Here is a 17,663-nt window from a genome sequence, read left to right on the forward strand (position 1 = left end):
GTACCTTAAATTCATCTTGCCACCCTCTCCCCCTGCCTCCAACCTTACTACCTCTGAGAAGACTGGTAGAGATAGGATCCTATTCCTAAGAAACTCTAGGGAAATGATTCTGAAACCTTTTCTTGGTGAACTTCCCCCATTCCTAAACTCAGATAAAAAAATCTGGCAGCTACATGTGAAGCCCAAAACTCCAAGTTCTTTTCAACCCACAGACACTACTAGATGGTTGAGGGTCTCCCAAATGCTCAGTACTGAGACAGACACAGAGAGACACAAACCAGACTCCATTCCTAACCAGACAAAACTTACAGACTAGTTGAGGACCGGTAGTATAAGATGCACAGAACAGTGTGGCAGAGGTATATCAAGCGCAGTAGGCAAAGGGCCAACCACTTCATCTGGAATGGTCTATAGGCCATGCAGATACTCACAGAGGGGCAAGATCAGGATGCCCTGGAACCTCTCTTCAGGTGAAGGGTTTGTTTCAGAACCAACCTTGTAATCCTCCCGGACCACACTACCTTCTTTTGGATAAAGAACTGCCAGATACTGTCCCACTCCTGCTACCTTGCCTCCTAAATTTCTGCCTCAGTTCCATTCAGCAAGTATTCAGCGTGTATCAACTGTGTGCAAGGTTTCCGGCTAAGAATTCAAGCACAGGTAATATATACCCCCTTGCCCTTGAGGAATTCATAAAGGGAAAATCCACGAATTAGTAATTGCATGTCTTAAGTGTCTGCAATAATGCTGGGTACAAAAAGCATTGTGGAGAGGGTCTCTTCTTCTGCCTGGGAGAAACCAGAATGGTTCCTATCATTTGCGCTGGATCTTAAGATTTGAATCAGATTTTGCCAGGTGGGAGAAGGAGGAAGAAGCACAGAAGCAGGAAAGAAGGGAACCAGCTTGAGAAAAAGATCAGAAGACATGGAGTCTACCGTGGAGGGGGGCAGGGGGGGGGTTGGGGTGGTGTGTCTGTGTTTGTGTGTGTGTGTGTGTCTGAGAGAAGAGGAATGATTTGCAGTCATGGATTTATGTGGCTACAAGCCCTCAGCAGGAAATAGACCCCTGCTATCAAAAAGCAGGGGAGTTCCAGAAACTTCCACCTCTGCCTCTCTCTGTGCCCAGGAACAGGGAAGCAACAGGATCACCCTGCCCCAGACCTCTGTCCCCAGGGCCTGCCACCTCCACTCCATCATCACGCCTCCTGCTTCTCCTAATGAGGCTCGGATTAGAGCGGCTCTCCGGGGCTGAGCTGCCTGGAACAACAGCAGGACAGTTAGAGGGTTCCCATGCAGATCATTCACACACACCCCACAGGCCCTCATAAACACGCACGCACACACACCATGGACCCCCACACACACGCACACACACACCATAGACACACACACACACCATGGACCCTCCCTGAAATCCATGGTAACCAGACAGCATGTCGGGTGTGTGTGTGAAGCCGAGAGTAGAAGGGGTTGAGCGTCTAGAACTTGAAGCCTGAATCAGAAGCGGCTCAGCCGGGGCCTGCGGAGCAGGGAACTGGCGCATGCGCGGCAGGACCAGAAGCGGCCGAGAGCGGGAGCAGGGCTTGCAGGGGCCACAGGCAACGACCAGAGACCAGAAGCGCTGGCGGTGCGGCCCGGGGGAGCGGGGCCGACTGCAGGGGAGAGGAAGGAGCAGTCACACCGCTTTCTTCTCAGGGAACAAGCGGTGCGGCAGTGGACGGGTGACGCCCCGCTGACTGGAGTGGGCCGGTGAATCTGAACGCAGAGCCTCGGCTGTGGAGAAGGTTGAGGACCGCCCACCGCATGCGCCGCCCACTTCCTGGGCACCTTCCGGGCTCCAGGACTCTCCACCTGCAGAGCCCTCTGTGTCTCTCCTCGTGCCAGAGGCTGCCGGGGGATCAGGAACAGATTTTGCTCTGGAGACAAGGTTCCTGGGCTGGGAAAGACCCCTCCATTCCAGCTGGTGCCCAGGAACACTGCAAGCCAGGCTCTGCCCCTTGGGCCAGACTATTAGCTCTGCCCCTTCAGGTATATTGCCAGGGCAGAGACGAGTTCTGCCAGGGCCATCTGTTCTGAGGGCACAGAGACGCATGGCCTCAGGACTTCTAGGGTGAGGCAAAGAAGGCAGCTGCTGCTGCCAAGTCAGCTGTATCATTGTATCCGACTCTGTGCAACCCCATAGACGGCAACCCACCAGGCTCCTCTGTCCCTGGGATTTTCCAAGCAAGAACACTGGAGTGGGTTGCCGATTTCCTTCTCCAAAAGAAGGCATATGAATTAAGGATTTAGGCCCTGACTCTGGCTCTGTGTGATCTTGGGCAAGTCACCTCTCTTTGCTGGGCCTCTGACTCTCCACCTGTACTATAAAAGATTTGGATTAAATGATCCTAATGATTAATTAATGATCCTGAGACCCATGCAGCTGGGATTCAGTACATGATTAGCAGGAGGAAGCAGAGAGAGGCGCATTATGTAAGAACCTGGGCAAACCGTGTACACAGGCTGGCAGAATCAGGAGGAGGGTGTCTGAGCTCCTTCCCACCACCTTCAGCAGGGGCTTGCCTAAGGCGCCAGGGAAAGAAGAGTGTCTCCCGAGAAGTGAGTCTTTGGTAAGGACCCCGGAGTGGGGAGATTCTCCTCAGACACCTGAGGGCCCCACACGATGCTTTCTGGTATTTATGATCAGGAAATGCTTTTCTAGGGCCCAGCCTTGTAGGTCCAGAGAGTTTCCTATATCTTCCTCTCCATCATTGTCTGAGAGCTTGAAGCTGGCTTTCAAATTCTACTGTATCCCCTGTCCATCTCCTCTTTGAATCTTTCTCCCTGTGGTGATTTTTGTGCACTGATAGTCCCATATTAGAGGTTCAGGTGGCAGGTAGTGGTGCTGGTCAGAGTACCTCAGCTGAGCCTCTTTAAATATTTGAATTTCATCTCTGAAACCAAAGCCGCCTCACTCTCAGGCTGGAGAAGACAGCGGGAAAGGTGAGCTCCATCCCTCCACAAAGCCCCACGGCTGCCTTCTTGGAGAGCTCAGGATCTGAGGGGTGGGTGTCCCCTGTAGGGGTGGTAGCCACTTGCCCCCTCAAAGAGAGTGGGCCAGGAAAAGAGACAGATGGCAGACAGAGAGAGGAAAGGATGAGGTGGGAGGTGGGAGGGGTCCGTGTGGGGCTGGGAGGGGAGGGCTGGGGGGAGGGAGAGAGAGAGTCTTTCCAACCAAGCAGATGAGTGACGTGAGGGACCCGCTGAGGAAAGAGGAGAAGAAACGGCTGGGCGTCAGGAAAGAGAGAAGTCATTGGCTTGACTCGCTCCCGCCCTCCCCAGGCAACCTTCTACCCAGGCCCCTCGGAGGGTCAAAACTTCTCCATCAGAGTTCCTGCCTGTCTAGAAGCTGTGAGGCTCCATTTGGAACCCAGAGTCCACAGGGTAAGGTTACAGGCTTTAAGGTATTAGGCCTGTTGGTGCGCAAATGAGGGCGAGTGAGGGCGGAGGGGAGCACTGGGCTCAGCGGGGTGGGGTGTTGGCTTTGAGGTTGGAGGGAGGCAGTAACTCTTATTTAGGGCTTTCTTCTTCAAGATTTTTTTGATTATATAATTTGGTTTGGAGTAAGGTATGGGAGGTTAGTTGAAGAGACAGCTCTTGCTACAGATGGGGCTTACTCCCTTGCCCAGCTAAAATTAAGAAAGAGGGAAAGTGTTCATTTCAGCAGCATATACATATATATATGCTACACACACACACACACATTTATCAGTGTGATTATGACTGATTCGAGTTGTATGGCAGAAACCAACACAACATTGTAAAGCAATTATCATCCGATTAAAAAATAAAAAACAAAATAAAATTGGAATGATACAGAAGATTAGCATGGTCCCTGCACAAGGATAACATGCAAATTCATAAAGCATTCCATATTTTTTATAACTGAATCACTTTGCTATACAGCAAAGATTGGCCCAACACTGTAAATCAACTACAATCTTAAAAATTGAAGGAAAAAAAAAGAGTCTCCTAGACTCGTGCAGCTGGCTTTGGGGAAAGGTGTGTTATCAGAAATACACCAGGTACTTCATACCCACACGACACACATTCCTTGACCCATCTGTGCATATGTGGATGAACATGCATGAACATTTGAACTCATCTGTACTGAGATACCTATAGAACTTTCTGGGTGTGTAAAACCATACACAAAGAGTTCTTTTGTTTCTGTAATCTTTTGTTTCTAAAAAACTGCATTCATAAATATATTTTAAAGCTAACATTCTTTTCTGTAATCAATTCTAACTGGAATCAATTTTTAAGCTTATGTTCCCTAAATGGATTAGGCATTCCTGGAACTAGGCTTGCCCTACTTATTTCTGTGCCCCCAGAGACAAATCCAGGGCCTGGGACTATTAAGAAAGCTCATAAATGTCTGTCAGGCAAAGGCACGAATGAATGAATGATCCTCTTAAAAACCACAGGTTTCCTTAATGGTGAAGTTTCTCTAAATCTAGTGTAGTGGCTAATTGTTGTACTCTGAGTGGGTGACTGTATAAGAGAGCGCATCTGTGTATGCCTAGTTAGTAGGGAGTTATGTAGACAAGGGGACACGCATGAGTGTGTGTGCTGAGATGAGTAAATGAGATTTTGCCAGGTGCCTGCACATTCCTGCACGCGTGAATGAATATCAGTGTGTGGCCGAGACTAAAGCGGGGGCTGACAGGAGACATCCCCTGGGATATAGCCCCAGCCCAGAGGGAGCCTGCACTTGCAATGAAGACCCTAAGTGTGTGACGAACGGCTTAAGGGTCTGCAAGCATGGGGGTGGGAAGTGGGATGAGTTTGTGAGCTGTTCCCCCAGGACTGGACACCTTAGTGATTCGGCTCCCTTCTCATTCCATTCCTCACCTGCCAGGACCCCCATGAAGCTCCTGGCCTTACTGAGCCTTCTGATCCTGATGCTGCAGGAAGCAGGGACAGCATCTCTCTCAAAGGAGGAGAGGGAAGAAGACCAGCCGTATGGGGAAGGCGATTCCTATGCCGTTCTGCATCTGGGGGACTATGTCCTGAGCCTGGACAACTATGATGAGGTCATTGATCCAAGCAACTATGACAAGCTCACAGACTACGGGGATCAGCTCCCCCAGGTGAGGGCCATGCAGCAGACTCACTGCATTCTCTGAAAGAAACTGGGAACCAGAGGCCTGGTCCCTCTCTACCTCGTAATCAGCTGTCTCAAGCTGCCATCTTTCCCTGGGAAGTGGAAATTGTTGTTCCTCCACAGGAAACTGTCACTTACATAATGCTAAGAAAGAAGACACAAAACTTCACATTTTTAGCAAAAATTGTGAGCCTTCCCTTGGAAGTCACACATCCCTCCCTCACTGCGTCTTCAAGTGAGACCATAAAGTATATCTCACTGGAACATCAGCAGTGTCCTCACATTCTCCTAGAAAAAAGGAGCGCCACAGCTTGTCCTAGACTGCCTTCCATTCCGAGGTCCATTCCTCAGCCCTGCCTGCCTTTGCAGGGGCTGACATGAAGATTGCATTCATTTGCTGTGTGAGCTGATCCCATAGGCAAGGGAAGGTCCTGGGTCAGGGGGTCTGGAGATCGGTCCCAGCTCTCCCACCAGCTTGGCCGCCTGCTGGCCCCCTGAGCTCAGGCCCTCCCTGTCTGGACCTCCGTTTCTGCCTCCATAGCGTGATGAGAGACCAGACGCTCAGAAAGTCCTTGCTTGTCACACTTTCTGCCCGTCCCGCCCCCTTCTCCACAGGGCCTCTCTGTAAGCTTGGAATTGGTTGCTGAAGTTCCCAGACTACAAAGCGAAATTCCTCTCAGGCAAAAACTGACTGACTGCTTGCTGTGTCTCCAGGTTAAAGGGACCGGCCTGGCTTCTCTCACCAGGACACGTTTTACTCAGAGCACAGAGGTTGCAAGGACACTCCCTTCAAACCCCACGATGGGCAGGCCTCCAACACTAGGCCTGCTGGCTGCCCCGACCGACCTTGGTAAGTTCACAGGCACAGTCTCAGTAGCCACAGGTCACAGACTGGGTAGCCACGACTGAACACCAGGGGTGCCAAAGAGGAGGTCGTCGGGTGGAGAGCAGAGGGTCAGGGAGAGAAGGGGAAACGGCCATGGGGTGGAACGTGGGAAACAGAGGGAGAGGCTGACTGTTCCTGATGCTTCTGCCTGAATGCACAACCTGGATGGAAGGCAAAGAAAGCAAGAACTCCCCTGTGCCTAGCAAAGCCACCTACCTTAATTAACGGCATCGCTGGGGGAGCAGGTTGAGTGGTAATTAGATTAGAGACAATTAAAAACCTGTACAGAAGAATAAATAACTTTGTGGCTGTCATTTGGCATGGGGGCAAATGAAGAATTTATTTTGCTTTTTAGCTTGTATTCCCTCCCTAGCATCTTCTCCCCCACTCCCTGAGGCCCTCCTGGAGACTCAGATGCTGGCATATCCATCAGTAGGGGGTTGGCACTCTGCTGGGGTTCAGAACTGAGGCACAGGAGGATGCAGTTAATTCCGGAATTGCTTGTTCTCAGTTCCTATTCTTCTCTTGAGATGTTTGTCTTGAGTGGGTACAGGGTAATGAGGCATCATTAGAGAAAACACTTCAGGCAGGAATCTATGACCTCCCAGGCTTAAAGGGCCTCAGCTGGACCTGCCATCCAAGGCCTGGGGATAAGTACACTGTCTATCATGGCTGGTGAGGAAAAGCTGTCTCTTAATCTTGAGTCTGTGTCACTACCAACAGAGTTCCTGTTCGAGCTAGACTAGCAGTGATCTTTAGTAACCTCTGTCCTTTCTAAGAGCAAGAGATAGAAACTTTCTGCAGTATTCAATAAAACCTTCCCAACTTGTTAAAGCCAGTCTGAGCTCAGTGGCCTTAAGTCTCATGACCACTGGTCATAGACTGAGAAGAGGGGAGGGATGTTTCCCAACAGAAAACTGAGATGCTGATATCGTAAGAAGGGGAAATGAATCCTAGGCAGTCAGTGTCCACTCCACCTTGACTTTATTACACTTTTTGGAGCCACCTAGAACCTAATTCCTCGCCCACAAGGCAGGTGTCAGAGTCAGCAGCCATTGGCCATTGCGCTGGCTTTGTATCATCTGCAGTGCACTTTTGGGGGCCAGAGAGAAGCCCCATGGAAAGGAGACTAATACACCCACCTCTGTGGTTGCATCTAAATGTCCTAGAAATACCCACATAGGCCCGGAAAAATCTACACAGGACCCGGGTCTGATGGAGGCACTAAGGGCTTGGATTGTAATGGTAATAATTGAGGGAGGCTCTGCTTCTCTCAGTCAAAGGCTGAGTGCCAGACCTAAGCAGCCAGCAGCACTTCCGGGGGCACTGTGACAGTCGGTCTGGGTGGCAACCCGAGAAGACACAGGTGACCTCGGCTCAGACACTCCCTGGCCAGGGCCCTTGGTCCCAGAGGCTGAGGGAGTCTCACGGAGGTGTGTGTGGGGAGGTGTCTCCCATTGGCCCCAGAGGCCAAGGGCATCTCACAGGGATGTGTGTGTGTTTGGGGGGTGTGGGGGAGGCGGTGTCTCCCATTGGTCTCAGAGGCTGAGGGAGCCTCACGGGTGTGTGTGTGTGGGGGGGCACTCCCATTGATCCCAGAGGCTGAGGGAGTCTCATGGGTGTGTGTGGAGGCGGCGGGGGTGCACTCCCATTGGTCTCAGAGGCTGAGGGAGTCTCACGGGTGTGTGTGTGGGGGGGGCACTCCCATTGGTCTCAGAGGCTGAGGGAGTCTCACAGGTGTGTGTGGGGGGTGCTCCCATTGGTCTCAGAGGCTGAGGGAATCTCACAGGGGTGTGTGGGGGGGCGCTCCCATTGGTCTCAGAGGCTGAGAGAGTCTCACAGGTGTGTGTGTGGGGGGGGGGCACTCACTCCCATTGGTCTCAGAGGCTGAGGGAATCTCACAGGGGTGTGGGGGGGGGGCACTCCCATTGGTCTCAGAGGCTGAGGGAGTCTCACAGGGGTGTGGGGGGGGGGCACTCCCATTGGTCTCAGAGGCTGAGGGAATCTCACAGGGGTGTGGGGGGTGCTCCCATTGGTCTCAGAGGCTGAGGGAGTCTCACGGGTGTGTGTGTGGGGGGGGGGGGTGCGCTCCCATTGATCCCAGAGGCTGAGGGAGTCTCACGGGTGTGTGTGGGGGGGGCACTCCCATTGGTCTCAGAGGCTGAGGGAGTCTCACAGGGGTGTGGGGGGGGCACTCCCATTGGTCTCAGAGGCTGAGGGAATCTCACAGGGGTGTGGAGGGGGGCACTCCCATTGGTCTCAGAGGCTGAGGGAATCTCACAGGGGTGTGGGGGGGGCACTCCCATTGGTCTCAGAGGCTGAGGGAATCTCACAGGGGTGTTGGGGGGGCTCCCATTGATCCCAGAGGCTGAGGGAGTCTCACGGGTGTGTGTGGGGGGGCGCTCCCATTGGTCTCAGAGGCTGAGAGAGTCTCACGAGTGTGTGTGGGGGGGGGCACTCCCATTGGTCTCAGAGGCTGAGGGAGTCTCACAGGGGTGTGTGTGTGGGGGGGGGCACTCCCATTGGTCTCAGAGGCTGAGGGAGTCTCACAGGGGTGTTGGGGGGGCTCCCATTGATCCCAGAGGCTGAGGGAGTCTCACGGGTATGTGTGGGGGGTCTCCCTTTGTCTATCCTCCACCTGGACCAGGCCTGCCAACCTGTCTGATCTGCGTGTGCCTCGGTTCCTCTGTGTACTGTGACGACACGGACCTGGAGAACATCCCTCCCCTTCCCCAGACGACTGCCTACTTATACGCTCGGTTCAACCGCATCAGCCATATTCGGGCTGGAGACTTCAAAGGGCTGAGTATGTAACATCCTGGCAAAGAAAAGAGTGGGTGGGCAGGTTCTTTCCCTTGCCACTCAGCCACACTGAACAGTCATTAGAGTGCCCCACCCGTGTCGGCCCTTCCCTGTGGCTTTCAGTCTCTCCAGCTTGGAAATTAGTCTAATTCCTGGCCTTGAAGGTTTTTCTATGGCAGAAGTGACCTGTTCTTGTTTTTGCTCCACAAAGCTCTGGGAAGCTGGGGAAGCAAAGCTATGAGCAAGCTTATGTTTTCAGGCTGTCCTAGCAGCTGTAGCTCTCTGCCCTCCTGGCCTCTGGACAAAACCAGGCTAAAGCTGGTCTCTAACCCAGATTCTACCGCTAATTGCTGACAGGCTTCCCGGGCCTCAGAGTTCTTTTGGATTCTTTTGTTAGTTTGTGTAAACTAACAGGTAGAAGTAGGATGGATCCAGGAATTCCTGCACCTGTTGGGTCTTACCCTTGGAAGCTTTTTTCCAAGCCAGTCCACACAGGACAGAACACTCCAGGGGAAGGTATCATGGAATCTCCCAGGTTTATCAAGGTCTTCCTTCTGGTTTGACCCTGGCGCAAGTGGAGCCCTGGCTCGCCTCCCCTGTGCTGAGACAGGAGAAGGGTGTGGGCAGCTCCAGCAGGAGCAAGGGGAGATGGTGTGTCCCTGTGTTCTGCTCTGCACCTCTTAGCAAAACTGAAGAGGATTGATCTCTCTGGCAATTCCATCTCCTCCATTGATGACAAGGCCCTCCGCCTGCTGCCTGCTCTGCGGGATCTGATCCTCCCTGAGAACAAGCTCGCAGCACTGCCTGCGCTGCCCACCAGTATCGAGGTCCTGGACGTCCGCATGAATCGGCTCCAGAGCTCAGGGATACAGCCTGAAGCCTTCAGGGTGAGCCAAGGCCTTGCATCCCCGTCTACTGCATGCCACCCGTGCCCACAACGACACAGACATGCACCTGGCCCTCATGGAATATCTCTGTCCCAATCCTGCTCTGGGGCATGAAAGTCAAATGTCATTTTCTTTTTTTTTTTTAATCTTTTGCTTTTATTTGCATTTATTTTTTGTGGCATTTATTCCCAGGCCATCAGTTTTTGTTTCTTCGGTTTCTTCTGAAAGGATATCTTTTTCTTCTGTGCAAACTTCCTCTTCTGGTTTAGGAACAATCTGTTCTTTTTCAGTAAGGGTCATCTCAACGTGGCAGGGGGAGCTCATTTCTGGGTTGATCCAAGTCCCGAGCTGCATCTTCGGGGCTTTGTTCCCATGAGATGCTGAGTGACCAGGGATCTAAGCCTTTCAGTCCAGCATTACTCTCTGCATTTCTGAGCACATGCAGTAAAAATTCAGCATTTTTTGGGCCACCAACCCTGCATCCAGCCCCACCCCTTGGACTGGGCACACCTACCAGTTCCACCATTGTAACAATGGAATGGTGGCCCATATTGCTTCTGTAAAGTGACATCTTTCAGATAACTTGGTAGCCTTTCAGATATGCATACCCTTAATGACCTAGGCAGTTTCACATAAGTTCTTAAAGTGAACAAGAAGATTTAAACCTCTTGATTTGCATGATTTTGTGGGGTTTTCTGGGTCAGGTGGATAGAGAACTGTTTTTAGAGCTCACCTCAGGCCACTTACCAGAAAAGCCAAGCCCCATTTTCTTCATCTACGCCATCAGCAACTCCCCCTCTCCCTGTTGGGGCACCTGGCCTCTTGGGTTCTTTCTGTGCACCTGCTCATTCACCTCCCTGTGCCCCAGTGTTCTCCACACACTCACATTCTGCTCCCCAAACACTTGGACTGACATGTGACTTGACTTGGAATTGTACTGATTCCTGCTCTCACTCTGCGTATCTTTTTGTTTTCAGAACCCACCACTAACTGACCAACCATTGTCCTTCTAGGAGCAATTTCTCAAGAGAGACAATCTGGTTGGTCCCTGGCTGGCCAGTTTCAACAGGAAGGGCTAACCGCATGGCACGGATACGGCCCCCTGGGCTGCCCATTCAGCGGTCCAGGGAGCCCTGGGGCAGTCCCAGTGGGGGACAGAGAGAGCTGTGAGTGAGGCTGACACTCCAGCTGTCACACTCACACGCACAACTTTCTCCATCGTGCCTGTGACTCTCCTCACGCTGGTCCGAGTATCTTCCAGCCGTGCTCTCCATATTTGGTCCAGATTTAGCATCTGGAGATTGTTTTTCTTTTCTGGAGACTTTTCACTTGGGAAAGTCCCTTCTGATAGCAGGGGTGTTGAAGCTGGGCCAGAATGTCCTGCTGGCCTGCTTCCCAGCCGTCCTTGCCCCTTGCTTGCTCCTTCCAGAGTCCCCCTGACACTGCTGAGCCACTTCATGGCGCTCAGCTACAGCAGCTGTTCTTTCTGCATCCAGTGGGAGGAGATGAGCCGTCCCTGAAGCACCCAGCTTAGGACCCGGCACCTGCCTGAGGCCCAGGAGACGGGCCCAGGAGTGAAGGAATGGGGTCACCTCAGCACCCCTCACTCCTAGGGCCCCACAGAGCCCACCAGCCCCCCGCGTCCTTTGCCTCCTCCCCAGGCACTGGAGAAGCTGCAGTTCCTCTACCTGGCCGATAACCTGCTGGACGCCATCCCCCGGTCCCTGCCCCTGAGCCTGCGCTCGCTACACCTGCAGGTGAGCGGCTGCTCCGGGAACAAGGGTGTTGAACGGCACAGAAGGTGGAGGTCAGATTGCAGGGAGCCCCCTTCAGCAGTGGTGGGTCTCCGTCACTGAGAGCTCGGAGACCAGAGTTGGTGCATCTCACTCAGGCCACTGTCTACAGCCTCTGTCTCATTCCTTCCCCTTCCTGCCCTTTAAAACACTTCCCCTCCACGTTCTTATCCCACCTCACGCAGTGCTCACCCCTGCTCCCCTCCCCCTCTCCCTCCCCCCTTCTCCGTCCTCAGTGGGTCCCTGGCCTCCTTCCTTGGATGTGGCCCCGGCCTCTGGGCCTCGGTGTCTCCAGTTGCAAAGGGGAGGAGGTGCGCTGGTAGGGAGAGGCCTGAGCCCGCCTCCGTGCGGCCTGAGGGCAGACTCACCAGGCAGAGAAGCGTCACAGCTGTGTTCTCTCCAGAATAACATGATAGAGACCATGCAGAGCGACGTCTTCTGTGACGCCGAGGAGCACAGACACACCAGGAGGCAGCTGGAAGACGTCCGCCTGGACGGCAATCCCATCAACCTGAGCCTCTTCCCCAGCGCTTACTTCTGCCTGCCTCGGCTCCCCACTGGCCGCTTTGTCTAAGTCTGCCTGCCTCCTAAACAGCGACCTTTCATCCAGGCGTTAGTCAGCCTCAAGATCCAGTGGCAAAAACCCACTGCTTCCCCTCCCTCAACACACCCACACACACACACGCACACACATGCGCATGCACATGCACATGTGTGCACATGCGTGCACACATACACACATGCACGCACGCATGCACGCACACACACTGAAATGTCCTCCAGGAGCCAAATTTACATCTCTCCATCCTCTTTCCTTAACACCTTATGGCTCCTGGATCAAAGAACAGAGATGTCTGCAGCAAAGCTCTTTCCCATATTCCACATTCTTCCTACCCACACAGAAGGACAAAAGAATCATGTAAGAAGCAGAGGAGGAACAGAAAGAGAAGAGGAAGGGGAATAAGCAGTCATGTGCTGGAACCAGTTTTTACTACTAGGCTTGCAAGAACTGATTATTAAATTTTCCAGAATTTTTCAAGCCAGTTGTTAAATGCAGTCATTATTAAAAACTAAATCATATAAGCTCACAATTAAATATTTTATGTTGAAAACAAATGCAATAAATACTCAAACTCATCACTTCCCAATTATTTTACTATGTTATACTATTAACCATGTTCTTGAACTTATTTATGTCTGTGGTATCTGTAGTGGAAATACTATATAATGACATGCTTTTAGTGACATCACACTGGTAGTTTGAAATTGGCCATGGTGGGAGTATTTATACCACAGAATTAGTAAATACTACATATTAGGATTTTATCAGCCTGTTCTTAAGCCTTTGCCAGCACCGCTGAGGACGAAAACAGCTGTTTGAACTAGCCTCCCCCTATCTCCAGGCCACCCCACTGGGGGTAGGGTGGGGTTTCTGGGGCTTTTGAAAGTTCCTTGCTTTTCCTATGCCGAAGCTTGCTGTTAGACATGGAGGGAGCCTTTCCATGTTTAGCCACCAGATGGCAGCCTTGTACAAAGATAAATAAATAAATACAGCAATTACTCATCTGCAGCTTTCCTGGATTCAGGGCGGGGCCCACTGTGCTGGGAGAATGGGAAGAAGGGCAACTACGACCTGACCAACTTACTCCTTGAATTATAATGGTAGGAGAGATGTCATCTTTCTTCTTATAAGGACTTTGTGGGCAAGGGGGTGGTAATAGATGAGTGCTTGGCATCAGGTATTCATTGGAGCATAGAAGAGGGGTGTATGTGCTCAGTCGCTCAGTCGTGTCTGACTCTTTGCAACTCCATGGACTGTAGCCCTCCAGGCTCCTCTGTCCGTGGGATTCTCCAGGCAAGAATACTGGAGTGGGTTGCCATTTCCTTCTGCAGGGGATCTTCCCCACCCAGGGATCAAACCCACATCTCTTGCATCTCCTGCATTGACAGGTGGGTTCTTAACCACTGAGCCACCTGGTGAGACAGGCAGCGCATGTATTCATTCAAGCAAGGGTTTTATTGGGCACCTACCTGCTATGTGCAGATGATATGCAGCAGACATATTCCTTTTCTTCATGGAACTTAGAGTTGAGTGTGGAAGACACGTGTTGGACAGATAATCACACAAGTAACCACACTATTCAACTCATGATAAATACTGTAAAAGGAATATACAAAATGCTATGAGAACTTACAGAAGGGGGACACAGGTTAAGGGTCCAAGAGACCTTGAAGAATCAATGTCTAAGCTGAAAGCTGAAGGACTAGGAGCCAGCCAAGCAACCACTCAATGCCCCCAGGTGATCCTCACGTCTGGATGAATGGGTGTGTCTTGTGGTCCACATGGGAGGGGACCCATCTGTCTGCCTCCTCCGCCTCTGTCTAGCACTTCTGCAAGCACTGTGGATGCTCAGGCCAGTGCTGTAAGCAGACCAGTCAGGGACTATTATTCACATTCTTCAGATGAAGACTCTGAGAACTAGAGCAGACTCCACACACAAGCTGCAAACTGTGAGTGGGTGGGAAGGGACCCAGTTTAGTCGCTGCTGTCTGCCCTCTCTCTCCCTGGGGATCCGAGGATTCCAGGACCCAAGGACCTCTCTCTCTCATCCCCCAGTCGCATCCTCTCCCTATCCCACACTATTTGATTATGACAAGGCCTTGGCATGCAGCAGCTAGAAACCACAAGATCCCTGGGTGCAAGAAACCCTGATTTGAAATAATCCAGTAAAAAGAACCAAAGAAATCTTCCAGAAGTGGGGCTCTCAGGTACCAGAAACTACATCATACCCTTACACTCTGAGGTTAATCCGTGCTAAGTAAAGAAAGGCATCTGACCCCTGTTCTCATGTAGCAGAAGTGGACTAAGGGTTTCTGGACTCCTGGAATCTGCCAGATGTGTATTAGGAGTTTTTATGCACATCAACTCACTTAGCCCCAAGCCACACTCTAGTTAATAGAGATGTTGATCTCCATACTGTGGACGGCAAAACAAGCTTATGGAAGGGAGGTACCCACATCCACACAGCTCATAAGTGGCAGGGCCAGGATTCAGACCTGGGGCCCTCTAAGCACAGGGAGTCTTGTTCTCACAGCACACAGCGCAGGCACTGCTGTCTGTCGAGGCCAGCCCAGCAGGCAGTTTCCTCCCTGAGGCTCAGCCTGCTGTGCGGGGTAGAATTTCCCAGGGGCCTGCTGCCTCTGCAGCTGCCTCCTAACTAATCCCCTATTTTTGGCTAGGGAAACCCAAGGAACAGAAAACATGCCCTTGTTGGCCGCCCCCCCTCCCCCACAGAAATTCTAAACAGTGCATCTTTGGGCCCTCCCGTGACCCAGGGAGCAGGGAGGGAGGAGAAATCCCAGCAGCTGTTGCATCTTGACTGAAGGAGCTGGGGGCTCTTCTCCAGGACCTAGAGAAGCTAGGGTTGGAGCCTGGCAGGGGAAAGAGAGGGTGTCTTTTTATCCAGACTGAGGGTCTCCTGTCCTGAAGAATGGAAAGACGATGGGAATGAGCCCCCACTTCAGGAAAGGGAGAACAGAGAGGAGGGGACTGCAGGAGGTCCAGTCAGGCAGGGAGGCACCTCACTGCTGACGCCGATGGACAGGGCTGTGTTGGCTTTAGATCCACCTCTTCCAAGAGCCGGTCTTTCCTAGCCTCCCTTGTGCAGGTCCTCGGTGGCAGGCAGCACCGTGCTCCACCGTGGCACACTTGGCAAGGACCCATGCTCATGGGAGGCTCCTGGTAGCCCTCCTGCCAGCCCTGAGCAAAGGGGAGCACCCACGCCACCGCCCCCCGCAACACCCCCGTGGCCTTCAGGACAGTTCTAGCTCCAGGCAGGCGCCCTGACCAGTTCTGTGACTATTGTGGGAAGAGGCAGAGCGAAGAGGGAGCGTTTGCAGTGACCGCCCTGTCGGCCCGCCTGTCCTCAACTCCACAGCCAGCCCGGGCTGGGAAGGGATGGGTGGGGAACGGAAGGAGGCAGGCATGCTTGAGGGGCTAGAGCCAGAGAGGGTTTCCTCACCCTGACCTTGCCCTGAAGCTTGTTTTCCCTTAAATTTCCTCCCTGAATAATAATCTCTTATGGTTATGTTGTAAATTGGCACTTTGCAGATCTCTTTGACATATGGGGTTGAATTTATAGTCCCTATAACTCTGTGCAGATGGTATTATTATCTCTGCTTTACAGACAGAAAATGGAAGCTAAGTGATTTGCTCAAGAGCAAGTTGACTTAACAGATGGGAACACAAGGGGGAGTGGGGGAGACAACCTTCACTTGGGAATTCCTGCAGAAGAAATGGAAATCCCAGCCCCACCTACTGGAACCATGGATCGTGTCCCCCTCCCCACTCCCCAAGAGCTCTCTGAAAAGCAAAGAGAGCATTTCCCAGACTGGCAAAGTGCCTGCCACCTGCAGAGCTGCCGGCCTGCACACGGATGCTGCACCGGAGGTGATGAGAAGGAGATGGCTTCCGCGGATCTCAGCTCGGAAACCTCCAGGCCTCAAGGACACGCTGCATCCCACCCAGCAGGTGTGCGGACAGCCCAGCACCCACGTGCTCCTGTGTCCCTGCTTCAAGCCTGAAGGAGGGAGGGCCAGCAGATGTGGGCCCGCCCACCCCCCCTGCTGTCTGGCTCTCTCCCTCTCTCCTCCCCCAGGCCTGCCCCTCCCAGCTCCACACACTAGACACCAGCTGGTTAGGCCTCTCCCCTCTTTCAAGGTCGTCTCTCTCAGCTGGTCCAGCTTCCCATCCCCCGGAGCCACCATCTCACAGACTCCCTCCTGCGGCTGCTGGCAGCTTGAAGAGGGTCTGCATGTGGAGGGGGGCTGCTTCTTTCCCCACAGCTTCCGTGTCTCCCTGCTCTTCCAAGGTGATAACGCAGCCGAGCGACCACGTCCTGACTGTCTCACTGCTCAGCCTCCCCAACTCAGACCTGCTTCTCATCTTCAGACCGGCCTGTTCATCCCTCCCGGGCATGGCCACACCTATGACTGGGACATATGTGTGCACACCCTGCAAAGCGTGCTACACTGGCTCTCTCTTCCCCTCTGCATCTGGCCCCTTTCCTGAAGCCCCTGCTGCGCCCCAGGCCCTGGAACAAACAGTGCTTAACCTTCTGGCAACGCGGGTCCCAGCCCCACTGCCCAGAACCCTCATCTCTGGTGTGTGTCTAACACACAATTCACACACAGGAGGAAACGCAAAGCGTTCGGTGCTGAAGCCACCTGCAAAGGAGCAATGCTTCTGGGAAGAGCATGGTATGAGACTCCAGAGCCCGGAGTCTGACCAGCCCAAGCCCTGACGTGCTATGTGACGTGTGGCAAGTCTTGCCAGCACCATGCCCTGTCTGCCTCCTGCTTGGGGCTGCTCAACCTAATTCTGTGGCTCAAGGCATAAACAAGCCTGGTGGACGAGGTGTCTCTCCCCATCCTCATTATTTTTCTCGTCTAGGAACAAAGACCAAACTCTCCCAGGAACCTGGGACATGGACATCCGTCCTGACCCCTCTTGACATGAGAGACAACTCTTGAGTTGCACATTGCACATGATCAGTAGCCACCCACCAAAGAATAACTGGCTTAGAATCTCACGGGAAGTGCTCCCCTCCCCCAGGGAGGAAACTGCATCCCAGGATGGGCTCCTGGAGTCCAGGGCCTGCTAAAGGTGCAGCACATCTCTTGGGGACCCTAGGAACCCCCAGAAAGCCATGTCCTGGGAGACAAGCAATGGCAGGTGAGCTTGTGGCCTTGAGCAAAGTGCTGCAGGAAGTGGAGATTGGCATGAGCAGAGGAGAGATAGGACCCTGGCCATGCATAAAAATGCCAGGACAAAGGGATGCCCATGGTCCCCATGCCGGAAACGCTCTGCAAAGTAGGAAGGTATTAAGCAGTTACACAGATGGTTCAAGCTAAAGCACCCTCAGAAGAGGGTAACAGTGTGGGCTTTAAGGATTCACATCTTCCAGATCATCTGTATAGATGGGTTAAAGTCACCTTGCCCATATGGATTCTGGTAACCCTTTGAACAAATCAGTCTGAAAAATAGGGTCCATTTTAAAGTCAGCAGATCAGGGCATGATCTCTGCAGAGATTATGGGAGGTAGAGAAAGATGGCAATGGCACCCCACTCCAGTACTCTTTTGCCTGGAA

At 52.7% G+C, this 17,663-nt stretch overlaps 1 protein-coding gene and 1 pseudogene across 3 annotated transcripts; both read left to right on the forward strand.

Annotated features, from left to right (window-relative positions):
* Positions 1-113: 113 nt before the first annotated feature.
* On the forward strand, positions 114-12,650 carry OPTC (opticin). 3 transcript variants are annotated; one of them, XM_043923456.1, is made up of 8 exons: positions 114-2,981; positions 3,321-3,422; positions 4,900-5,131; positions 5,860-5,995; positions 8,679-8,837; positions 9,518-9,720; positions 11,382-11,477; positions 11,917-12,650. In XM_043923456.1, the coding sequence occupies exons 3-8, from the start codon at positions 4,907-4,909 to the stop codon at positions 12,085-12,087; spliced, it is 990 nt and encodes a 329-aa protein (XP_043779391.1). In that variant the 5' UTR covers positions 114-2,981; positions 3,321-3,422; positions 4,900-4,906; the 3' UTR covers positions 12,088-12,650. The 3 variants fall into 3 exon arrangements, 2 of the variants coding, with proteins under 2 accessions (XP_043779391.1, XP_043779390.1); XR_006344885.1 differs by having other exon boundaries at positions 114-3,422; positions 11,150-11,477; positions 11,917-11,969; XM_043923455.1 differs by having other exon boundaries at positions 114-3,422.
* LOC122708366 lies at positions 3,833-3,918 on the forward strand (annotated as a pseudogene).
* Positions 12,651-17,663: the final 5,013 nt, after the last annotated feature.

Source organism: Cervus elaphus, chromosome 14, assembly GCF_910594005.1.
Source record: "Cervus elaphus chromosome 14, mCerEla1.1, whole genome shotgun sequence".
NCBI classification, from domain to species: Eukaryota; Metazoa; Chordata; class Mammalia; order Artiodactyla; family Cervidae; genus Cervus; species Cervus elaphus.

Coding starts and splice junctions, on each gene's coding strand:
- OPTC (XM_043923455.1), top strand. CDS start 4,907: ATGAAGCTCCTGGCCTTACTGAGCCTTCTGATCCTGATGCTGCAGGAA. Junction 5,132..5,859: donor ACGGGGATCAGCTCCCCCAG/GTGAGGGCCATG, acceptor CTGTGTCTCCAG/GTTAAAGGGACCGGCCTGGC. Junction 8,838..9,517: donor TGGAGACTTCAAAGGGCTGA/GTATGTAACATC, acceptor TGCACCTCTTAG/CAAAACTGAAGAGGATTGAT.